Source organism: Oncorhynchus mykiss, chromosome 4 (genome assembly GCF_057628025.1).
Source record: "Oncorhynchus mykiss isolate SJ-2025 chromosome 4, ASM5762802v1, whole genome shotgun sequence".
NCBI classification, from domain to species: Eukaryota; Metazoa; Chordata; class Actinopteri; order Salmoniformes; family Salmonidae; genus Oncorhynchus; species Oncorhynchus mykiss.
The window spans coordinates 90,432,501-90,455,016 of record NC_143025.1 but is presented as its reverse complement, the minus strand read 5'-3'; the positions used below and the strand labels follow the sequence as shown (position 1 = coordinate 90,455,016).

The 22,516-nt window shown below is 42.4% G+C and overlaps 1 protein-coding gene across 2 annotated transcripts in view; it reads left to right on the top strand.

The window, feature by feature from the left end:
- The window catches only part of LOC110521118 (steroid hormone receptor ERR2-like), a 105,856-nt gene that overhangs the window by 32,826 nt on the left and 50,514 nt on the right, over positions 1-22,516 (top strand). The window contains exons 2-3 of one of the 2 annotated variants that reach the window (XM_036976344.2): positions 16,860-17,287; positions 17,539-17,571. In XM_036976344.2, coding sequence (XP_036832239.2) covers positions 16,860-17,287; positions 17,539-17,571 — 461 coding nt within the window. The remainder of the gene's footprint in view (positions 1-16,859; positions 17,288-17,538; positions 17,572-22,516) is intronic. The other variant, XM_036976345.2, reaches the window with a different exon arrangement.

The following is a 22,516-nucleotide window of genomic DNA, read 5'->3' as shown; positions in this document are numbered from 1 at the left end:
AAAATCCAATTTACAGTAAACACACACACACACACACACGCACCCATGCACACACACACACACACACACACACACACACACCCACACATACACACACACACACAGCCACGCATACACTCACACGCACACACACACATACATGAATGCACATACACGTATGCACACACACACACACACACATGCACACACACACACACATACCTGCGCATACACACACACACACACACACATTCGCGTACGCACACACAGACATATGGCGTTTTCTTTTGCCTGGTGAGGATCAGAGGGAGGGATGGTAGGATGGCGGAGCAACGCTGCTGTACGTTTTTAAGGTTATAGTTCTGGTTACTAATGCAGAATAACATCATGGATAGATCATCCATCTGTGTTAATTTATCAGATCAGTATCCTAACTGTCCCCTCACCACCACTCCTCTGATTCACAGTGATGGCTTTAGTCTGTACTGGTTTACCCTTCCTCCTTAGCTCCTTCCTCGCCCTCCGTCTACATTATTTGAAGGCAGATAGCTACGGGTGGGGGGGGGGTGTTTGACATTGCTGGAAGGGCAGTTAGCTGCAGGGGGGGTGTTTGACATTGCTGGAAGGGCAGTTAGCTACATTTTTATTTTTTTACATTGTTGGGATGGCAGTTTGAATAGAGGTGGTTCGGGATGGGGTGTAGTGTATATGTAGATAGGTGGGTCAGTCATGGTGTGGGGTGGCATTTCTTTGGGGGGCCGCACAGCCCTCCATGTGCTCGCCAGAGGTAGCCTGACTGCCATTAGGTACCGAGATGAGATCCTCAGACCCCTTGTGAGACCATATGCTGGTGCGGTTGGCCCTGGGTTCCTCCTAATGCAAGACAATGCTAGACCTCATGTGGCTGGAGTGTGTCAGCAGTTCCTGCAAGAGGAAGGCATTGATGCAATGGACTGGCCCGCCCGTTCCCCAGACCTGAATCCAATTGAGCACATCTGGGACATCATGTCTTGCTCCACAGACAGGAGTTGGCGGATGCTTTAGTCCAGGTCTGGGAGGAGATCCCTCAGGAGACCATCCGCCACCTCATCAGGAGCATGCCCAGGCGTTGTAGGGAGGTCATACAGGCACGTGGAGGCCACACACACTACCGAGCCTCATTTTGACTTGATTTAAGGACATTACATCAAAGTTGGATCAGCCTGTAGTGTGGTTTTCCACTTTAATTTTGAGTGTGACTCCAAATCCAGACCTCCATGGGTTGATAAATTTGATTTCCATTGATAATTTGTGTGTGATTTTGTTGTCAGCACATTCAACTATGTAAAGAAATAAGTATTTCATGAGAATATTTCATTCATTCAGATCTAGGATGTTATTTTAGTGTTCCCTTTATTTTTTTGAGCAGTGTATATATTTTTTTTTACAAAAGTAGAGCACTGGGCCTTTAATAGCCCTGTATTAGGGCAAAAATATTTCTCCAGTCCCCCTCTTTTGGCAAATACTTTGACAGCACACCACCACATTTTCCTTCATGCTGAAAAAGGTTAAGCTTCACTAAAGGCACCCTTAGGACAATTATAGTTTACTTTGAAAAAAGTAGTTCACTACATCCAAACTACTTCATGGAAAATGATCATATCTAAATCTGTACTGAACAAAAAACATGAACGTAACATGTGAAGTGCTGGTCCCATGATTCATGAGCTGAAATAAAAGATCTCAGAAAATGTCCATTATGCACAAAGAGCTTATTTCTCTTAAATGTTGCCCACAAATTAGTTTACATCCCAGTTAGTAAGCATTTCTCATTTGCCAAGAGAATCCATCCACCTGACAGGTGTGGCATATCAAGAAGCTGATTAAACAGCATGATCATTACCTTGTGCTGGGGACAATAAATGGCCACTCTAGTAGTGTGTAGTAGTGTGTAGTTCCAGTAGTTAGCTACACCGCTACATGTTAAAACAGTAGTGTGTAGTTCCAGTAGTTAGCTACATCGCTACATGGCAAAACAGTAAGTGTCTTGCTCCAGTTGTTAGCTACATTGCTACATAGCAAAACAATTATGAACTACTGTGTGTGTGTGTGTGTGTGTGTGTGTGTGTTTTATTTATTTCAGAAACATTTAAATTGTTGGCACGGGCCGGCTAATATGTCCACTCCGCAGAGTAGAGCGACTAAACTGTGGAAAACCTTTAACCAAATTAACCTAAAAATTTAAATGGTCTGTACACCTCCACCGTGGCCATGACATCGCGTCATCATGTCATCGTTTTACACAGAAACCTTTACGACACCTCCTTATCCAATTAAACAACACCTCCACATCTCCATCTCAGTCCAATCACAGCCTAATGAGTCCATAACTGCTGATGGACAAGTCACACACACACCACACAGTCTACTGTATACATGTATATGTGGGACGGCAAGGGAAGAGAATGGGAGGGTTCTGTGTTATGATAGAGTTTGTCCCAACCCAGAACAGGACAGCCTGTCATACAGATATATATATTAACTCCTTTCAGACATGGCTCCATGGCTGTCTGTGGTCTTGTACCATGTGTGAAGGTGTGTTTCAGTGTGTTTGTGTGTTTCCGTTTGTGTGTGTGTTTCAGTGTATGTGTGTGTGTGTGTGTGTTCCAGTGTGAGTGTGTGTGTGGGTGTGTGTGTTCAGCTTTGTGACATGCATTGTTCAACGAGCTTAACCCGTAACAATAAGATGTATTTTCTGTGGATGAATAAGTAGTGTAGTGGAATATGTGGGATGTTAACCCTTCCTCTCTCATTAGCTTACTAAAACAATTTGAACAACTTTCTTATCCCACCAGGGGGAAGCAATTTTGCCAGGTGCTTAAAAGGATGAAGTACATAATGCATAAACACACAGCAGAATATACAATACATAGAGCAGCAGTGATTAATATCTCCATAGTGTTTAATATCTCCATAGTGTTTAATGTCTCCATAGTGTTTAATATCTCCATAGTGTTTAATGTCTCCATAGTGTTTAATGTCTCCATAGTGTTTAATGTCTCCATAGTGTTTAATGTCTCCATAGTGTTTAATGTCTCCATAGTGTTTAATATCTCCATAGTGTTTAATGTCTCCATAGTGTTTAATGTCTCCATAGTGTTTAATGTCTCCATAGTGTTTAATGTCTCCATAGTGTTTAATGTCTCCATAGTGTTTAATATCTCCATAGTGTTTAATGTCTCCATAGTGTTTAATGTCTCCATAGTGTTTAATATCTCCATAGTGTTTAATGTCTCCATAGTGTTTAATTTCTCCATAGTGTTTAATGTCTCCATAGTGTTTAATGTCTCCATAGTGTTTAATATCTCCATAGTGTTTAATGTCTCCATAGTGTTTAATGTCTCCATAGTGTTTAATGTCTCCATAGTGTTTAATGTCTCCATAGTGTTTAATGTCTCCATAGTGTTTAATATCTCCATAGTGTTTAATGTCTCCATAGTGTTTAATGTCTCCATAGTGTTTAATATCTCCATAGTGTTTAATGTCTCCATAGTGTTTAATGTCTCCATAGTGTTTAATGTCTCCATAGTGATTAATGTCTCCATAGTGTTTAATGTCTCCATAGTGATTCATGTCTCCATAGTGTTTAATGTCTCCATAGTGTTTAATGTCTCCATAGTGTTTAATGTCTCCATAGTGATTAATGTCTCCATAGTGTTTAATGTCTCCATAGTGATTAATATCTCCATAGTGTTTAATGTCTCCATAGTGTTTAATGTCTCCATAGTGATTAATGTCTCCATAGTGTTTAATGTCTCCATAGTGATTCATGTCTCCATAGTGTTTAATGTCTCCATAGTGTTTAATGTCTCCATAGTGTTTAATGTCTCCATAGTGATTAATGTCTCCATAGTGTTTAATGTCTCCATAGTGATTAATATCTCCATAGTGTTTAATGTCTCCATAGTGTTTAATGTCTCCATAGTGATTAATGTCTCCATAGTGTTTAATGTCTCCATAGTGATTAATATCTCCATAGTGTTTAATGTCTCCATAGTGTTTAATGTCTCCATAGTGTTTAATGTCTCCATAGTGTTTAATGTCTCCATAGTGATTAATATCTCCATAGTGTTTACTGTCTCCATAGTGATTAATGTCTCCATAGTGTTTAATGTCTCCGTAGTGATTAATGTCTCCATAGTGTTTAATGTCTCCATAGTGATTAATGTCTCCATAGTGTTTAATGTCTCCATAGTGTTTAATGTCTCCATAGTGTTTAATATCTCCATAGTGTTTAATGTCTCCATAGTGTTTAATGTCTCCATAGTGTTTAATGTCTCCATAGTGTTTAATGTCTCCATAGTGTTTAATGTCTCCATAGTGTTTAATATCTCCATAGTGTTTAATGTCTCCATAGTGTTTAATGTCTCCATAGTGTTTAATATCTCCATAGTGTTTAATGTCTCCATAGTGTTTAATGTCTCCATAGTGTTTAATGTCTCCATAGTGATTAATGTCTCCATAGTGTTTAATGTCTCCATAGTGATTCATGTCTCCATAGTGTTTAATGTCTCCATAGTGTTTAATGTCTCCATAGTGTTTAATGTCTCCATAGTGATTAATGTCTCCATAGTGTTTAATGTCTCCATAGTGATTAATATCTCCATAGTGTTTAATGTCTCCATAGTGTTTAATGTCTCCATAGTGATTAATGTCTCCATAGTGTTTAATGTCTCCATAGTGATTAATATCTCCATAGTGTTTAATGTCTCCATAGTGTTTAATGTCTCCATAGTGTTTAATGTCTCCATAGTGATTAATGTCTCCATAGTGTTTAATGTCTCCATAGTGTTTAATGTCTCCATAGTGATTAATATCTCCATAGTGTTTACTGTCTCCATAGTGATTAATGTCTCCATAGTGTTTAATGTCTCCGTAGTGATTAATGTCTCCATAGTGTTTAATGTCTCCATAGTGATTAATGTCTCCATAGTGTTTAATGTCTCCATAGTGATTAATGTCTCCATAGTGTTTAATGTCTCCATAGTGTTTAATGTCTCCATAGTGTTTAATGTCTCCATAGTGATTAATGTCTCCATAGTGTTTAATGTCTCCATAGTGTTTAATATCTCCATAGTGTTTAATGTCTCCATAGTGTTTAATGTCTCCATAGTGTTTAATGTCTCCATAGTGTTTAATGTCTCCATAGTGTTTAATGTCTCCATAGTGTTTAATATCTCCATAGTGTTTAATGTCTCCATAGTGTTTAATGTCTCCATAGTGTTTAATATCTCCATAGTGTTTAATGTCTCCATAGTGTTTAATGTCTCCATAGTGTTTAATGTCTCCATAGTGATTAATGTCTCCATAGTGTTTAATGTCTCCATAGTGTTTAATGTCTCCATAGTGTTTAATGTCTCCATAGTGATTAATGTCTCCATAGTGTTTAATGTCTCCATAGTGTTTAATGTCTCCATAGTGATTAATGTCTCCATAGTGTTTAATGTCTCCATAGTGTTTAATGTCTCCATAGTGATTAATATCTCCATAGTGTTTAATGTCTCCATAGTGTTTAATGTCTCCATAGTGTTTAATGTCTCCATAGTGATTAATGTCTCCATAGTGTTTAATGTCTCCATAGTGTTTAATGTCTCCATAGTGATTAATATCTCCATAGTGTTTACTGTCTCCATAGTGATTAATGTCTCCATAGTGTTTAATGTCTCCGTAGTGATTAATGTCTCCATAGTGTTTAATGTCTCCATAGTGATTAATGTCTCCATAGTGTTTAATGTCTCCATAGTGATTAATGTCTCCATAGTGTTTAATGTCTCCATAGTGTTTAATGTCTCCATAGTGATTAATGTCTCCATAGTGTTTAATGTCTCCATAGTGATTAATGTCTCCATAGTGTTTAATGTCTCCATAGTGATTAATGTTTCCATAGTGTTTAATGTCTCCATAGTGATTAATGTCTCCAAGGTGATTAATGTTTCCATAGTGATTAATGTCTCCATAGTGATTCATGTCTCCAAGGTGATTAATGTTTCCATAGTGATTAATGTCTCCATAGTGTTTAATGTCTCCATAGTGATTAATGTCTCCAAGGTGATTAATGTCTCCATGATGATTAATGTCTCCATAGTGATTAATGTCTCCAAGGTGATTAATGTTTCCATAGTGATTAATGTCTCCATAGTGTTTAATGTCTCCATAGTGATTAATGTCTCCAAGGTGATTAATGTCTCCATGATGATTAATGTCTCCATAGTGATTCATGTCTCCATAGTGTTTAATGTCGCCATAGTGATTCATGTCTCCAAGGTGATTAATGTTTCCATAGTGATTAATGTCTCCATAGTGTTTAATGTCTCCATAGTGATTAATGTCTCCATAGTGATTCATGTCTCCAAGGTGATTAATGTCTCCATGATGATTAATGTCTCCATAGTGATTCATGTCTCCATAGTGTTTAATGTCTCCATAGTGATTAATGTCTCCATAGTGATTAATGTCTCCATAGTGATGAATGTCTCTATAGTGTTTAATGTCTCCATAGTGATTAATGTCTCCATAGTGATTAATGTCTCCATTGTGTTTAATGTCTCCATAGTGATGAATGTCTCCATAGTGATTAATGTTTCCATAGTGATTAATGTCTCCATAGTGATGAATGTCTCTGTAGTGTTTAATGTCTCCATAGTGTTTAATGTCTCCATAGTGATTGTTTCCATAGTGATTAATGTCTCCATAATGAATAATGTTTCCATAGTGATGAATGTCTCCATAGTGATTAATGTCTCCATAGTGATGAATGTCTCTGTAGTGTTTAATGTCTCCATAGTGATTAATGTCTCTGTAGTGTTTAATGTCTCCATAGTGTTTAATGTCTCCATAGTGATTGTTTCCATAGTGATTAATGTCTCCATAGTGAATAATGTTTCCATAGTGATTAATGTCTCCATAGTGATTAATGTCTCCATAGTGATTAATGTCTCCATAGTGTTTAATGTTTCCATAGTGATTAATGTCTCCATAGTGATTAATGTTTCCATAGTGATTAATGTTTCCATAGTGATTAATGTTTCCATAGTGATTAATGTCTCCATAGTGATTAATGTCTCCATAGTGATTAATGTCTCCATAGTGATTAATGTCTCCATAGTGATTATTGTCTCCGTAGTGTTTAATGTCTCCATAGTGATTAATGTCTCCATAGTGTTTAATGTTTCCATAGTGATTAATGTCTCCATAGTGATTAATGTCTCCATAGTGTTTAATGTTTCCATAGTGATTAATGTTTCCATAGTGTTTAATGTCTCCATAGTGATTAATGTTTCCATAGTGATTAATGTTTCCATAGTGATTAATGTTTCCATAGTGTTTTATGTTGCCTTAGTGATTAATGCCCATTATAACAGGCCTCTTCAGTTTGATCCATGTGTATGATATAAATATACAGGATATTGTTTAGTACACACCCAATTAATTCAAAGGGATCTAATTTAGCTGTTAAATTCCCCCCCACAAATGTAGATGGATGATGCCTTGACCTTCCTGTGGCAGAAGCTGCATCATAACATGATGCCTCCATTGTGTCATTTACTTAAAGTGATTGTGAGATTTGGAGTCATTTTTAGTCTGTGAACGTTTTGCACGGTTTGCCCTCAAACACTGAGGAAAATGCATTTGTTGGTTTATGGAGACAGAGAGAGAGGGAGAGAGAGAGGGGGAGAGAGAGAGGGTGGATTATAGAGAGAGAGAGAGAGAGAGAGAGAGAGAGAGGGGGAGAGAGAGAGAGGGGGAGAGAGAGAGGGTGGATTATAGAGACAGAGAGAGAGAGTGGATTAGAGAAAGAGAGAGGGAGAGAGAGAGAGGGAGAGAGAGAGAGAGAGAGAGAGAGAGAGAGAGGGGGGGAGAGAGAGAGGGTGGATTATAGAGGGAGAGAGAGAGAGAGTGGATTAGAGAGAGAGAGAGGGAGAGAGAGAGAGGGAGAGAGAGAGAAAGAGAGAGAGAGAGAGAGAGAGAGAGAGAGAGAGAGAGAGAGGGGAGGATGGATTTACGCTGGGGATATGCAGCATTGCCATGATGATCACGCCATGCATACAAGCACACACAAACACACACACACTCATAAATACACACACACACACACTCATAAACACACACACACACACACACACACACACTCATAAACACACACATACACACTCATAAACACACACACATACATGCACACACACACATACACACTGAGATTTAAGTCTATTTCAGTGGAATTAAACTGAGTGTCTTGGACATTTTCTCACCCAACACAACTTTATTTAAAAAAAAATGTTTTTTATACATTTGCCTGCTGATACATGACTTTATATCCAGACGCTTTCACATTTGTCCATATCACATTTTAAAGCCAAGGGTACGGTTCATTCTGGGGCACGGTGTCAACGTCGCTCTTCACTAGGGGTTGGCATAACCCTGTCCGATGAGGCAGTTTGTCGCCCGATATGGGACTGCCCCAAACCTCGGAGACGGAGACGCCTTGTGACCTTTTACTTCTCTCTGTCTGACGAGTTGTGTTCATCCGGGTCGGGTTTTCTTCTTCCACAGTATATGGAGGAAAAGCTGTGAATCGTTTGGAGAGGGGCCAACTGCGGAAATCAGTCCAAAAAAAACCCCCAAAAACTGAAAACCAACCTGGGCTAAGAACACTCTATACAGTTTTGCACGGAGGAGTGAGAGGTAAACAAAATGATGAAACTGAAGCCGAAGCTATTTCTGTCTATGTAGAATTGGTGAGCTCGTGCCATTATTTCATTTCAACAGATTTGAAGGGACGTTTTGACATTTCCATTAAACGTAACATAAAGAAAGAAAAAAACATCTCCCCAGTGTTGTCGTGTGCTAAGTATGGAATGAACTACTTTTTACATATGGCACAATGTACCAATCCTATAGGGAATCCCTCCCTCTGTCTCTGTCTGGGAAGGGAATGATGAATGATATATTAACCATTAGATTGCCTTACACTTCTTCTCAACTCTCTCCAGCAGATAACACAGTAGGCTATGGTTTTACAACGGACTACCGGGTGAAAATAGATTACAGTCCGAATTAAAACTCAAGTCTGTCTTTTTTTATAAACCACCGTTTATACATCCAAAATGGCACCCTATGGGCCCTGGTCAAATGTAGTGCACTACATAGGGAATGCACACTACATAGGGATGCACAATACATAGTCTATCGGTAAATAGCCCACCCATTTTTACCTACCTCATCCCCATACTGTTTTTATTTATTTACTTTTCTGCTCTTTTGCACACCAATATCTCTACCTGCACATGACCATCTGATCATTTATCACTCCAGTGTTAATCTGCATAATTGTAATTATTTGCCTACCTTCTCATGCCTTTTGCACACAATGTATATAGACTCTCCTTTTTTCTACTGTGTTATTGACTTGTTAATTGTTTACTCCATGTGTAACTCTGTGTTGTCTGTTCACACTGCTATGCATTATCTTGGCCAGGTCGCAGTTGCAAATGAGAACCTGTTCTCAACTAGCCTACCTGGTTAAATAAAGGTGAAATAAAAAATTAAAATAAAAAACATAGGGAATAGGGTGCCATTTGACCAGGGCACTATTCTCTATAGGGAATAGGGTGCCAATTGGGATGCACACTACATAGGGATGCACACTACATAGGGAATAGGGTGCCATTTGACCAGGGCACTATTCTCTATAGGGAATAGGGTGCCAATTGGGATGCACACGGCATGTGTCTGTTGAATCCAGCCCAACAAAATCTCTCTATCTGGAAGTGTGTTAATTATCAGGTTTGATTAAAAATGCTTCTGGAATGTCTGGACCAAGAGAAGAAGGTTGGATTTAGAGGAGGGTTGGATTTAATCTCTAATCTCTTAATCTCGTCTCTCCAAGATCGCATAGCAGTTCAGACGTCTTTTGTCCTCGTCTTGTCGTGTCCTGTATATATATATATTTACAACTTTTTTTTCACATACATTTTATTTTTATTTTCCATCAACTCATCTTCTAAACACTCTCCTGCAACCAGCCTCACCAATTTATATTTATAAAAAAGTATTATTTACCTCAGATCTGCAATCCTTCAGGAAGCTAGCCAGAAACTCCAGGAGGCTGGCCAGAAACTAGCCAGAAGCTAGCCAGGAGCTAGCCCAGAAGCTAATCAGAAGCTAACCACGGTTTGTGGTCATCGGCTGTCCTTTAGTTCGAAAATCTATCGAAAATCTATCGCCAGTTTTGTACGGCGCAGCGCTGCTCGGGAAACGGAACATACCGGACCATTTTTTTTCTCTCCATGTCCCTGGATTTCAACTGCTCTCTGGACGTTCATACCCGGATCTCACAGCTAGCTAGCTGCTATCCGTGTGACAGTCGGCTTTCGTCGATTCCGGAGCAAACATCGATTGTTCCGGTGCTAGCCAGCTCCGTCAATCACGCCTGAGTTCCATCATTCACTCCTGGGCTGCAGTCACCTATCCGGACCCGTTTCACTGCCTACGCGGAGCCCCACCGGGCCTTCACAACCGGACTGCCGACGTTATCTACCTGAAGGAGATCCGGCTGGCTCCTCTGTCGCGACGTTACCGGAACGCCCATCTGCGGCCCGCTAACCGTTAGCTGTCTTTCCGGCTGCTATCTGAATAGACAATCGGACAATTTATTTATTTGAATTATTATGTTTTCTTCTCGGGCCTCTATAACTATATCTATTGTTCTTATTTTTGTTGTTGTGTGATTTGGATTAATCCCCTCTACCACACGGAACCCCACTAATCTACTGACCGAACGCAAGAGGTGGCTAACAACAGACTCCATCCTATGCTAGCTTGCTACCGGTTGGCTTGGCTAGCTGTCTAAATCGCCGTGACCCTAAACCAACCTCTCCACTCACTGGACCCTTTTGATCACTCGACTAAGCATGCCTCTCCTTAATGTCAATATGTCTTGTCCATTGCTGTTCTGGTTAGTGTTTATTGGCTTATTTCACTGTAGAGCCTCTAGTCCTGCTCACTATACCTTATCCAACCTATTAGTTCCACCACCCACATATGCAATGACATCTCCTGGTTTCAATGATGTTTCTAGAGACAATATCTCTCTCTTCATCACTCAATACCTAGGTTTACCTCCACTGTATTCACATCCTACCTTACCTTTGTCTGTACATTATACCTTGATGCTATTTTATCGCCCCCAGAAACCTCCATTTACTCTCTGTTCCAGACGTTCTAGACGACCAATTCTTATTGCTTTCAGTCGCACCCTTATTCTACTCCTCCTATGTTCCTCTGGCGATGTAGAGGTGAATCCAGGCCCTGCAGTGCCTAGCTCCACTCCTATTCCCCAGGCGCTCTCTTTTGACGACTTCTGTAACCGTAATAGCCTTGGTTTCATGCATGTTAACATTAGAAGCCTCCTCCCTAAGTTTGTTCTTTTCACTGCTTTAGCACACTCTGCCAACCCGGATGTTCTAGCTGTGTCTGAATCCTGGCTTAGGAAGACCACCAAAAATTCAGACATTTTAATTCCAAACTACAACATTTTCAGACAAGATAGAACTGCCAAAGGGGGCGGTGTTGCAATTTACTGCAAAGATAGCCTGCAGAGTTCTGTCCTACTATCCAGGTCTGTACCCAAACAATTTGAACTTCTACTTTTAAAAATCCACCTTTCTAAAAACAAGTCTCTCACCGTTGCCGCCTGCTATAGACCACCCTCTGCCCCCAGCTGTGCTCTGGACACCATATGTGAACTGATTGCCCCCCATCTATCTTCAGAGCTCGTGCTGCTAGGCGACCTAAACTGGAACATGCTTAACACCCCAGCCATCCTACAATCTAAACTTGATGCCCTCAATCTCACACAAATTATCAATGAACCTACCAGGTACCTCCCCAAAGCCTTAAACACGGGCACCCTCATAGATATCATCCTAACCAACTTCCCCTCTAAATACACCTCTGCTGTCTTCAACCAAGATCTCAGCGATCACTGCCTCATTGCCTGCATCCGTAATGGGTCAGCGGTCAAACGACCTCCTCTCATCACTGTAAAACGCTCCCTGAAACACTTCAGCGAGCAGGCCTTTCTAATCGACCTGGCCGGGGTATCCTGGAAGGATATTGACCTCATCCCGTCAGTAGAGGATGCCTGGATATTTTTTAAAAATGCCTTCCTAACCATCTTAAATAAACATGCCCCATTCAAGAAATTTAGAACCAGGAACAGATATAGCCCTTGGTTCTCCCCAGACCTGACTGCCCTTAATCAACACAAAAACGTCCTATGGCGTTCTGCATTAGCATCGAACAGCCCCCGTGATATGCAGCTGTTCAGGGAAGCTAGAAACCATTATACACAGGCAGTTAGAAAAGCCAAGGCTAGCTTTTTCAAGCAGAAATTTGCTTCTTGCAACACTAACTCAAAAAAGTTCTGGGACACTGTAAAGTCCATGGAGAATAAGAACACCTCCTCCCAGCTGCCCACTGCACTGAAGATAGGAAACACTGTCACCACTGATAAATCCACCATAATTGAAAATTTCAATAAGCATTTTTCTACTGCTGGCCATGCTTTCCACCTGGCTACTCCTACCCCTGTCAACAGCACTGCACCCCCAACAGCAACTCGCCCAAGCCTTCCCCATTTCTCCTTCTCCCAAATCCATTCAGCTGATGTTCTGAAAGAGCTGCAAAATCTGGACCCCTACAAATCAGCCGGGCTAGACAATCTGGACCCTTTCTTTCTAAAATTATCTGCCGAAATTGTTGCCACCCCTATTACTAGCCTGTTCAACCTCTCTTTCGTGTCGTCTGAGATTCCCAAAGATTGGAAAGCAGCTGCGGTCATCCCCCTCTTCAAAGGGGGGGACACTCTTGACCCAAACTGCTACAGACCTATATCTATCCTACCATGCCTTTCTAAGGTCTTCGAAAGCCAAGTCAACAAACAGATTACCGACCATTTTGAATCTCACCATACCTTCTCTGCTATGCAATCTGGTTTCAGAGCTGGTCATGGGTGCACCTCAGCCACGCTCAAGGTCCTAAACGATATCTTAACCGCCATCGATAAGAAACATTACTGTGCAGCCGTATTCATTGATCTGGCCAAGGCTTTCGACTCTGTCAATCACCACATCCTCATCGGCAGACTCAACAGCCTTGGTTTCTCAAATGATTGCCTCGCCTGGTTCACCAACTACTTCTCTGATAGAGTTCAGTGTGTCAAATCTGAGGGTCTGTTGTCCGGACCTCTGGCAGTCTCTATGGGGGTGCCACAGGGTTCAATTCTTGGACCGACTCTCTTCTCTGTATACATCAATGAGGTCGCTCTTGCTGCTGGTGAGTCTCTGATCCACCTCTACGCAGACGACACCATTCTGTATACTTCCGGCCCTTCTTTGGACACTGTGTTAACAACCCTCCAGGCAAGCTTCAATGCCATACAACTCTCCTTCCGTGGCCTCCAACTGCTCTTAAATACAAGTAAAACTAAATGCATGCTCTTCAACCGATCACTACCTGCACCTACCCGCCTGTCCAACATCACTACTCTGGACGGCTCTGACTTAGAATACGTGGACAACTACAAATACTTAGGTGTCTGGTTAGACTGTAAACTCTCCTTCCAGACCCATATCAAACATCTCCAATCCAAAGTTAAATCTAGAATTGGCTTCCTATTTCGCAACAAAGCATCCTTCACTCATGCTGCCAAACATACCCTTGTAAAACTGACCATCCTACCAATCCTCGACTTTGGCGATGTAATTTACAAAATAGCCTCCAATACCCTACTCAACAAACTGGATGCAGTCTATCACAGTGCAATCCGTTTTGTCACCAAAGCCCCATACACTACCCACCATTGCGACCTGTACGCTCTCGTTGGCTGGCCCTCGCTTCATACTCGTCGCCAAACCCACTGGCTCCATGTCATCTACAAGACCCTGCTAGGTAAAGTCCCCCCTTATCTCAGCTCGCTGGTCACCATAGCATCTCCCACCTGTAGCACACGCTCCAGCAGGTATATCTCTCTAGTCACCCCCAAAACCAATTCTTTCTTTGGCCGCCTCTCTTTCCAGTTCTCTGCTGCCAATGACTGGAACGAACTACAAAAATCTCTGAAACTGGAAACTCTTATCTCCCTCACTAGCTTTAAGCACCAACTGTCAGAGCAGCTCACAGATTACTGCACCTGTACATAGCCCACATATAATTTAGCCCTATCAACTACCTCTTTCCCAACTGTATTTAATTTATGTATTTATTTTGCTCCTTTGCACCCCATTATTTTTATTTCTACTTTGCACATTCTTCCATTGCAAAACTACCATTCCAGTGTTTTACTTGCTATATTGTATTTACCTTGCCACCAAGGCCTTTTTTTGCCTTTACCTCCCTTCTCACCTCATTTGCTCACATTGTATATAGACTTGTTTATACTTTATTATTGACTGTATGTTTGTTTTACTCCATGTGTAACTCTGTGTTGTTGTATCTGTCGAACTGCTTTGCTTTATCTTGGCCAGGTCGCAATTGTAAATGAGAACTTGTTCTCAACTTGCCTACCTGGTTAAATAAAGGTAAAATAAAAAAAAAAAAAAAAAAATAATGGAGGGTTTAGAGGATGGTTGGATTTAGAGGAGGATTGGATTTAGAGAAGGGTTGGATTTAGAGGAGGGTTGGGTTTAGAGGAGGGTTGGATTTAGAGGAGGTTTTAGAGGAGGGTTGGGTTTAGAGGAGGGTTTAGAGGATGGTTGGATTTAGAGGAGGATTGGATTTAGAGAAGGGTTGGATTTAGAGGAGGGTTGGATTTAGAGAAGTGATGGGTTTAGAGCAGGGTTTAGAGGAGGGTTGGGATTAGAGGAGGGTTTAGAGGAGGGTTTAGAGGAGTGTTTATAGGAGGGTTGGGTTTAGAGGAGGGTTGGGTTTAGAGGAGGATTGGATTTAGAGGAGGGTTGGGTTTAAAGGAGGGTTGGATTTAGAGGAGGGTTTAAAGGAGGGTTGGATTTAGAGAAGGTTTGAGAGGAGAGATTGGTTTAGAAGAGGGTTGGGTTTGAAAGAGGGTTTAGAGGAGGGTTGGTTTAAAGGAGGGTTGGGTTTAAAAGAGGGTTGGATTTAGAGGAGGTTTGGGTTTGAAAGAGGGGTCAGAGAGGGGTGGTTTAGAGAAGGGTTGGGTTTAGAGGAAGGTTGGTTTAGAGGAGGGTTGGGTTTAGAGGAGGGTTGGTTTAGAGGAGGGTTGGATTTAGAGGAGGGTTGGTTTAAAGGAGGGTTGGGTTTAAAAGAGGGTTGGGTTTGAAAGAGGGGTTAGAGGAGGGTTGGTTTAGAGGAGGGTTGGTTTAGAGGAGGGTTGGGTTTAGAGGAGGGTTGGTGTAGATGAGGGTTGGTTTAGAGGAGGGTTGGGTTTAGAGGAGGGTTGGTTTAGAGGAGGGTTGGGTTTAGAGGAAGGTTGGTTTAGAGGAGGGTTGGGTTTAGAGGAGGGTTGGGTTTAGAGGAGGGTTGGGTTTAGAGGAGGGTTGGTGTAGATGAGGGTTGGTTTAGAGGAGGGTTGGGTTTAGAGGAGGGTTGGTTTAGAGGAGGTTTGGGTTTAGAGGAACGTTGGTTTAGAGGAGGGTTGGGTTTAGATGAGGGTTGGTTTAGAGGAGGGTTGGGTTTAGAGGAGGGTTGGTTTAGAGGAGGGTTGGTTTAGAGGAGGGTTGGGTTTAAAGGAGGGTTGGTTTAGAGGAGGGTTGGGTTTAGAGGAGGGTTGGTGTAGATGAGGGTTGGTTTAGAGGAGCGTTGGAGTTAGAGGAGGGTTGGGTTTAGAGGAGGGTTGGTTTAGAAGAGGGTTGGTTTAGAGGAGCGTTGGAGTTAGAGGAGGGTTGGTTTAGAGGAAGGTTGTCAAAGCTGTCATCAAGACAAAGGGTGGCTACTTTGAAGAATCTCAAATATAAAATATATTTTGATTAACACTTTTTGTGGTTACTACATGATTCCATATGTGTTATTTCAGAGTGTTGATTTCTTCACTATTATTCTACAATGTAGAAAATAGTACAAATAAAGAAAAAATGACTAGGTGTGTCCAAACTGTTGACTTGTACTGTGCATTTGCTGTATATTTATATAGATATATTTCTTAGACTATGGGTTGATGTAACAGCAATGCAGCTCATTTAAACTTTTAGACACACACACACACACACGCGCGCGCGCGCTGTCCTCGTTCCCTCGTCTCCTTGCAGTAACTCGGCACCATCCTTTAACCAACCAGGACTATCGATTGTGATCAGATCATAATAAACTGGATTCTGCTGAGAGCAACAAAACCTCTCCATCAACAGCTTTTTTTTTTAGCTTCATTCACTCTATTTCCATTGAGTTCACTTCCTGGTTCTATATGTGAAGTAAAAGGCTATATTGTCATTCTCCTTGACGCTCAAAATAAATCCCAGTAATTTTAGAAAGATGAAGGAGACGATAGACGTATCTTTATTTGAACTGTCCTTTCTGAGTGTGGACATTTGTCTCTTTTCCTCTGACCTCCAGGAGCGTCACCTGACCTCCAGCTGACCTTTGTCCTTATATTTCCTGTGTCGCTATAGATTGCTGAGCAGGATGCCCTCTGACCTCCAGGAGCGTCACCTGACCTCCAGCTGACCTTTGTCCTTATATTTCCTGTGTTCCTATAGGTTGCTGAGCAGGATGCCCTCTGATCTCCAGGAGAGTCACCTGACCTCCAGCTGACCTTTGTCCTTATATTTCCTGTGTTCCTATAGGTTGCTGAGCAGGATGCCCTCTGATCTCCAGGAGCGTCACCTGACCTCCAGCTGACCTTTGTCCTTATATTTCCTGTGTTCCTATAGGTTGCTGAGCAGGATGCCCTCTGATCTCCAGGAGTGTCACCAGACCTCCAGCTGTGGCTCCTATATCAAGACCGAGCCCTCTTCCCCTTCCTCCTCATTGGTTGACACCGTCAGTCACCACAGCCCCTCGGCCAATAGCGACGCCAGCAGCGGCTACGTCAACGTAAACAACCTCAACGGACGCTCGCACGTCCTCGACTCACAGCCCATGTTCAACCCGGGCATGCTGGGAGGGGGCGGAGCCTGTCTCCGGCGCTATGACGACTGCGGAGTGGGCGTGGCGGACGATTCACCGATCAAGTGCGAGTATATGTTGAATGCGATTCCGAAGAGGCTGTGTCTGGTGTGTGGGGATATCGCATCAGGTTACCACTATGGGGTCGCCTCCTGTGAGGCCTGCAAAGCCTTCTTCAAAAGGACCATACAAGGTATATTACCACTCCCCTCCCTCTCTCTCACTCCCTTCTCACAGTCCCTATCAGTTGAGGCCCAATTGATTCTATGTACTTTAACAGTTGAATGATTCTATGTGGTCCTATTTGTCTCATTTGACAGTTGCCAGGGTCACGTGTTCAAAGGTCATGGGTTCAAGTATCACAGGGATAATACACCCACTGGACTGTAAGTTGCTTTGGATAAAAGTGTCTGCTAAATGTCATTTTATTTCTATTTTTCTTAGTCAGCAGACGCTCTAATCCAGAGCAACATACAAGTAAGTAAGACGACCTTATATCATTGCAAGTTTTACACCTTTCAACAACAACAACAACAACAACAAATTGTAACGGCAGGAATTGGATACTGGATGACATTTGACCTACAGCTACACAGGCAACCAGGAAGTGACCTGAGAAGAGATGAGGAGATAACAGGGTGGCCTGTGTTACCTTACAGTGATGTCATCAGTAGTGGTAGGGGAGTCATACCGTGTTACCTTACAGTGATGTCATCAGTAGTGGTAGGGGAGTCAAATCAAATCAAATCAAATTCAAATAAAATTTTATTTGTCACATACACATGGTTAGCAGATGTTAATGCGAGTGTAGCGAATTGCTTGTGCTTCTAGTTCCTGACAATGCAGTAATAACCAACAAGTAATCTAACTAACAATTCCAAAACTACTGTCTTATACACAGTGTAAGGGGATAAAGAATATGTACATAAGGATATATGAATGAGTGATGGTACAGAGCAGCATAGGCAAGATACAGTAGATGGTATCGAGTATAGTATATACATATGAGATGAGTATGTAAACAAAGTGGCGTAGTTAAAGTGGCTAGTGATACATGTATTACATAAGGATGCAGTCGATGATATAGAGTACAGTATATACGTATGCATATGAGATGAATAATGTAGGGTAAGTAACATTATATAAGGTAGCATTGTTTAAAGTGGCTAGTGATATATTTACATCATTTCCCATCAATTCCCATTATTAAAGTGGCTGGAGTTGAGTCAGTGTCAGTGTGTTGGCAGCAGCCACTCAATGTTAGTGGTGACTGTTTAACAGTCTGATGGCCTTGAGATAGAAGCTGTTTTTCAGTCTCTCGGTCCCAGCTTTGATGCACCTGTACTGACCTCGTCATACCGTGTTACCTTACAATGATGTCATCAGTAGTGGTAGGGGAGTCATACCGTGTTACCTTACAGTGATGTCATCAGTAGTGGTAGGGGAGTCACACCGTGTTACCTTACAGTGATGTCATCAGTAGTGGTAGGGGAGTCATACCGTGTTATCTTACAGTGATGTCATCAGTAGTGGTAGGGGAGTCATACCATGTTACCTTACAGTGATGTCATCAGTAGTGGTAGGGGAGCCATACCGTGTTACCTTACAGTGATGTCATCAGTAGTGGTAGGGGAGTCATACCATGTTACCTTACAGTGATGTCATCAGTAGTGGTAGGGGAGTCATACCGTGTTACCTTACAGTGATGTCATCAGTAGTGGTAGGGGAGTCATACCGTGTTACCTTACAGTGATGTCATCAGTAGTGGTAGGGGAGCCATAACATTTGGTGGTGATTACTAATGTTTACCCAGGGAATTAAGCCACCCACACTTGAAATCTGCTGGGTTGATGTTTATGTTAGCCTTCTGTGTGTGTGTGTGTGTGTGTGTATTGTGTCTGTGTGTGTGTGTGTGTGTGTTGCCCTGTTGGCATCGTGTTTGCCATGTCTGTAATGCCTCACAGTAATCTGTTCAACTGAGAAAATATCAGGGAATTGACGACTTATGAGTCGCACTTCGTGACTGTTAATAACTAGAGGAAGTCCTGCAGCGTTCGTGACTGATAATAACTAGAGGAAGTCCTGCAGCGTTCGTGACTGTTAATAACTAGAGGAAGTCCTGCAGCGTTCGTGACTGTTAATAACTAGAGAAAGTCCTGCAGGGTTCGTGACTGTTAATAACTAGAGGAAGTCCTGCAGCGTTCGTGACTGTTAATAACTAGAGGAAGTCCTGCAGCGTTCGTGACTGATAATAACTAGAGGAAGTCCTGCAGCGTTCGTGACTGTTAGTAACTAGAGGAAGTCCTGCAGCGTTCGTGACTGTTAATAACTAGAGGAAGTCCTGCAGGGTTCGTGACTGTTAGTAACTAGAGGAAGTCCTGCAGCGTTCGTGACTGTTAATAAGGAGAGGAAGTCCTGCAGCGTTCGTGACTGTTAATAAGGAGAGGAAGTCCTGCAGGGTTCGTGACTGTTAATAACTAGAGGAAGTCCTGCAGCGTTCGTGACTGTTAATAACTAGAGGAAGTCCTGCAGCGTTCGTGACTGTTAGTAACTAGAGGAAGTCCTGCAGCGTTCGTGACTGTTAATAACTAGAGGAAGTCCTGCAGGGTTCGTGACTGTTAATAACTAGAGGAAGTCCTGCAGGGTTCGTGACTGTTAATAACTAGAGGAAGTCCTGCAGGGTTCGTGACTGTTAGTAACTAGAGGAAGTCCTGCAGCGTTCGTGACTGTTAATAACTAGAGGAAGTCCTGCAGCGTTCGTGACTGTTAATAACTAGAGGAAGTCCTGCAGGGTTCGTGACTGTTAATAACTAGAGGAAGTCCTGCAGGGTTCGTGACTGTTAATAACTAGAGGAAGTCCTGCAGCGTTCGTGACTGTTAGTAACTAGAGGAAGTCCTGCAGCGTTCGTGACTGTTAATAACTAGAGGAAGTCCTGCAGGGTTCGTGACTGTTAATAACTAGAGGAAGTCCTGCAGGGTTCGTGACTGTTAATAACTAGAGGAAGTCCTGCAGGGTTCGTGACTGTTAATAACTAGAGGAAGTCCTGCAGGGTTCGTGACTGTTAATAACTAGAGGAAGTCCTGCAGCGTTCGTGACTGTTAATAAGGAGAGGAAGTCCTGCAGGGTTTGTGACTGTTAATAACTAGAGGAAGTCCTGTAGCGTTCGTGACTGTTAGTAACTAGAGGAAGTCCTGCAGCGTTCGTGACTGTTAATAACTAGAGGAAGTCCTGTAGCGTTCGTGACTGTTAGTAACTAGAGGAAGTCCTGCAGCGTTCGTGACTGTTAATAACTAGAGGAAGTCCTGCAGCGTTCGTGACTGTTAGTAACTAGAGGAAGTCCTGCAGCGTTCGTGACTGTTAATAACTAGAGGAAGTCCTGCAGTGTTCGTGACTGTTAATAACTAGAGGAAGTCCTGCAGCGTTCGTGACTGTTAGTAACTAGAGGAAGTCCTGCAGCGTTCGTGACTGTTAATAACTAGAGGAAGTCCTGCAGCGTTCGTGACTGTTAATAAGGAGAGGAAGTCCTGCAGCGTTCGTGACTGTTAATAAGGAGAGGAAGTCCTGCAGCGTTCGTGACTGATAATAACTAGAGGAAGTCCTGCAGCGTTCGTGACTGTTAATAAGGAGAGGAAGTCCTGCAGCGTTCGTGACTGTTAATAAGGAGAGGAAGTCCTGCAGCGTTCGTGACTGTTAATAACTAGAGGAAGTCCTGCAGCGTTCGTGACTGTTAATAACTAGAGGAAGTCCTGCAGCGTTCGTGACTGTTAATAACTAGAGGAAGTCCTGTAGCGTTCGTGACTGTTAATAAGGAGAGGAAGTCCTGCAGCGTTCGTGACTGTTAATAAGGAGAGGAAGTCCTGCAGGGTTCGTGACTGTTAATAACTAGAGGAAGTCCTGCAGCGTTCGTGACTGTTAATAAGGAGAGGAAGTCCTGCAGCGTTCGTGACTGTTAATAACTAGAGGAAGTCCTGCAGCGTTCGTGACTGTTAATAAGGAGAGGAAGTCCTGCAGGGTTCGTGACTGTTAATAACTAGAGGAAGTCCTGCAGCGTTCGTGACTGTTAATAAGGAGAGGAAGTCCTGCAGCGTTCGTGACTGTTAATAACTAGAGGAAGTCCTGCAGCGTTCGTGACTGTTAATAAGGAGAGGAAGTCCTGCAGCGTTCGTGACTGTTAGTAACTAGAGGAAGTCCTGCAGCGTTCGTGACTGTTAATAACTAGAGGAAGTCCTGTAGCGTTCGTGACTGTTAATAACTAGAGGAAGTCCTGCAGGGTTCGTGACTGTGAGGAAGTCCTGTAGCGTTCGTGACTGTTAGTAACTAGAGGAAGTCCTGCAGCGTTCGTGACTGTTAATAACTAGAGGAAGTCCTGTAGCGTTCGTGACTGTTAGTAACTAGAGGAAGTCCTGCAGCGTTCGTGACTGTTAATAACTAGAGGAAGTCCTGCAGCGTTCGTGACTGTTAGTAACTAGAGGAAGTCCTGCAGCGTTCGTGACTGTTAATAACTAGAGGAAGTCCTGTAGCGTTCGTGACTTTTAATGAGTAAAAGGAATTCCTAATATAGGAAAACATATCAGTAGAGGATTTGTATGAAAACAATATTATGTCAAATGTCCACCACTATACAAACGTTATGTAGTCAGCATCGATCTTGACTTGTTCACGCTTCACCATAAGTACATTTACTACGGATTATTTTAATGGAAAACATTTCCATAATAGGGTCTAGAATAGTTACACAATTATAGACCTCTTGAGTCAGGGACAGAGACCATACAATTATAGACCTCTTGAGTCAGGGACAGAGACCATACAATTCTAGACCTCTTGAGTCGGGGACAGAGACCATACAATTCTAGACCTCTTGAGTCGGGGACAGAGACCATACAATTATAGACCTCTTCTGTCGGGGACAGAGACCATACAATTATAGACCTCTTGAGTCGGGGACAGAGCCCATACAATTATAGAGGCGGCAGGGTAGCCTAGTGGTTAGAGCGTTGGACTAGTATCCGGAAGGTTGAAAGTTCAAACCACCGAGCTGACAAGGTACAAATCTGTCGTTCTGCCCCTGAACAGGCAGTTAACCCACTGTTCCTAGGCCGTCATTGTAAATAAGAATTTGTTCTTAACTGACTTGCCTAGTTAAGAGACCATACAATTATAGACCTCTTGAGTCGGGGACAGAGACCATACAATTATAGACCTCTTGAGTCGGGGACAGAGACCACACAATTATAGACCTCTTGAGTCAGGGACAGAGACCACACAATTATAGAGTTGGGTACAGAGCCCATACAATTATAGACCTCTTGAGTCGGGGACAAAGACCATACCAGTCCTCCTCTCCTCTCTCTGTTTGAGTTGTCTTCGTCTCTCTCTCCTCTCTGTTTGAGTTGTCCTCCTCTCCTCTCTCTCCTCTCT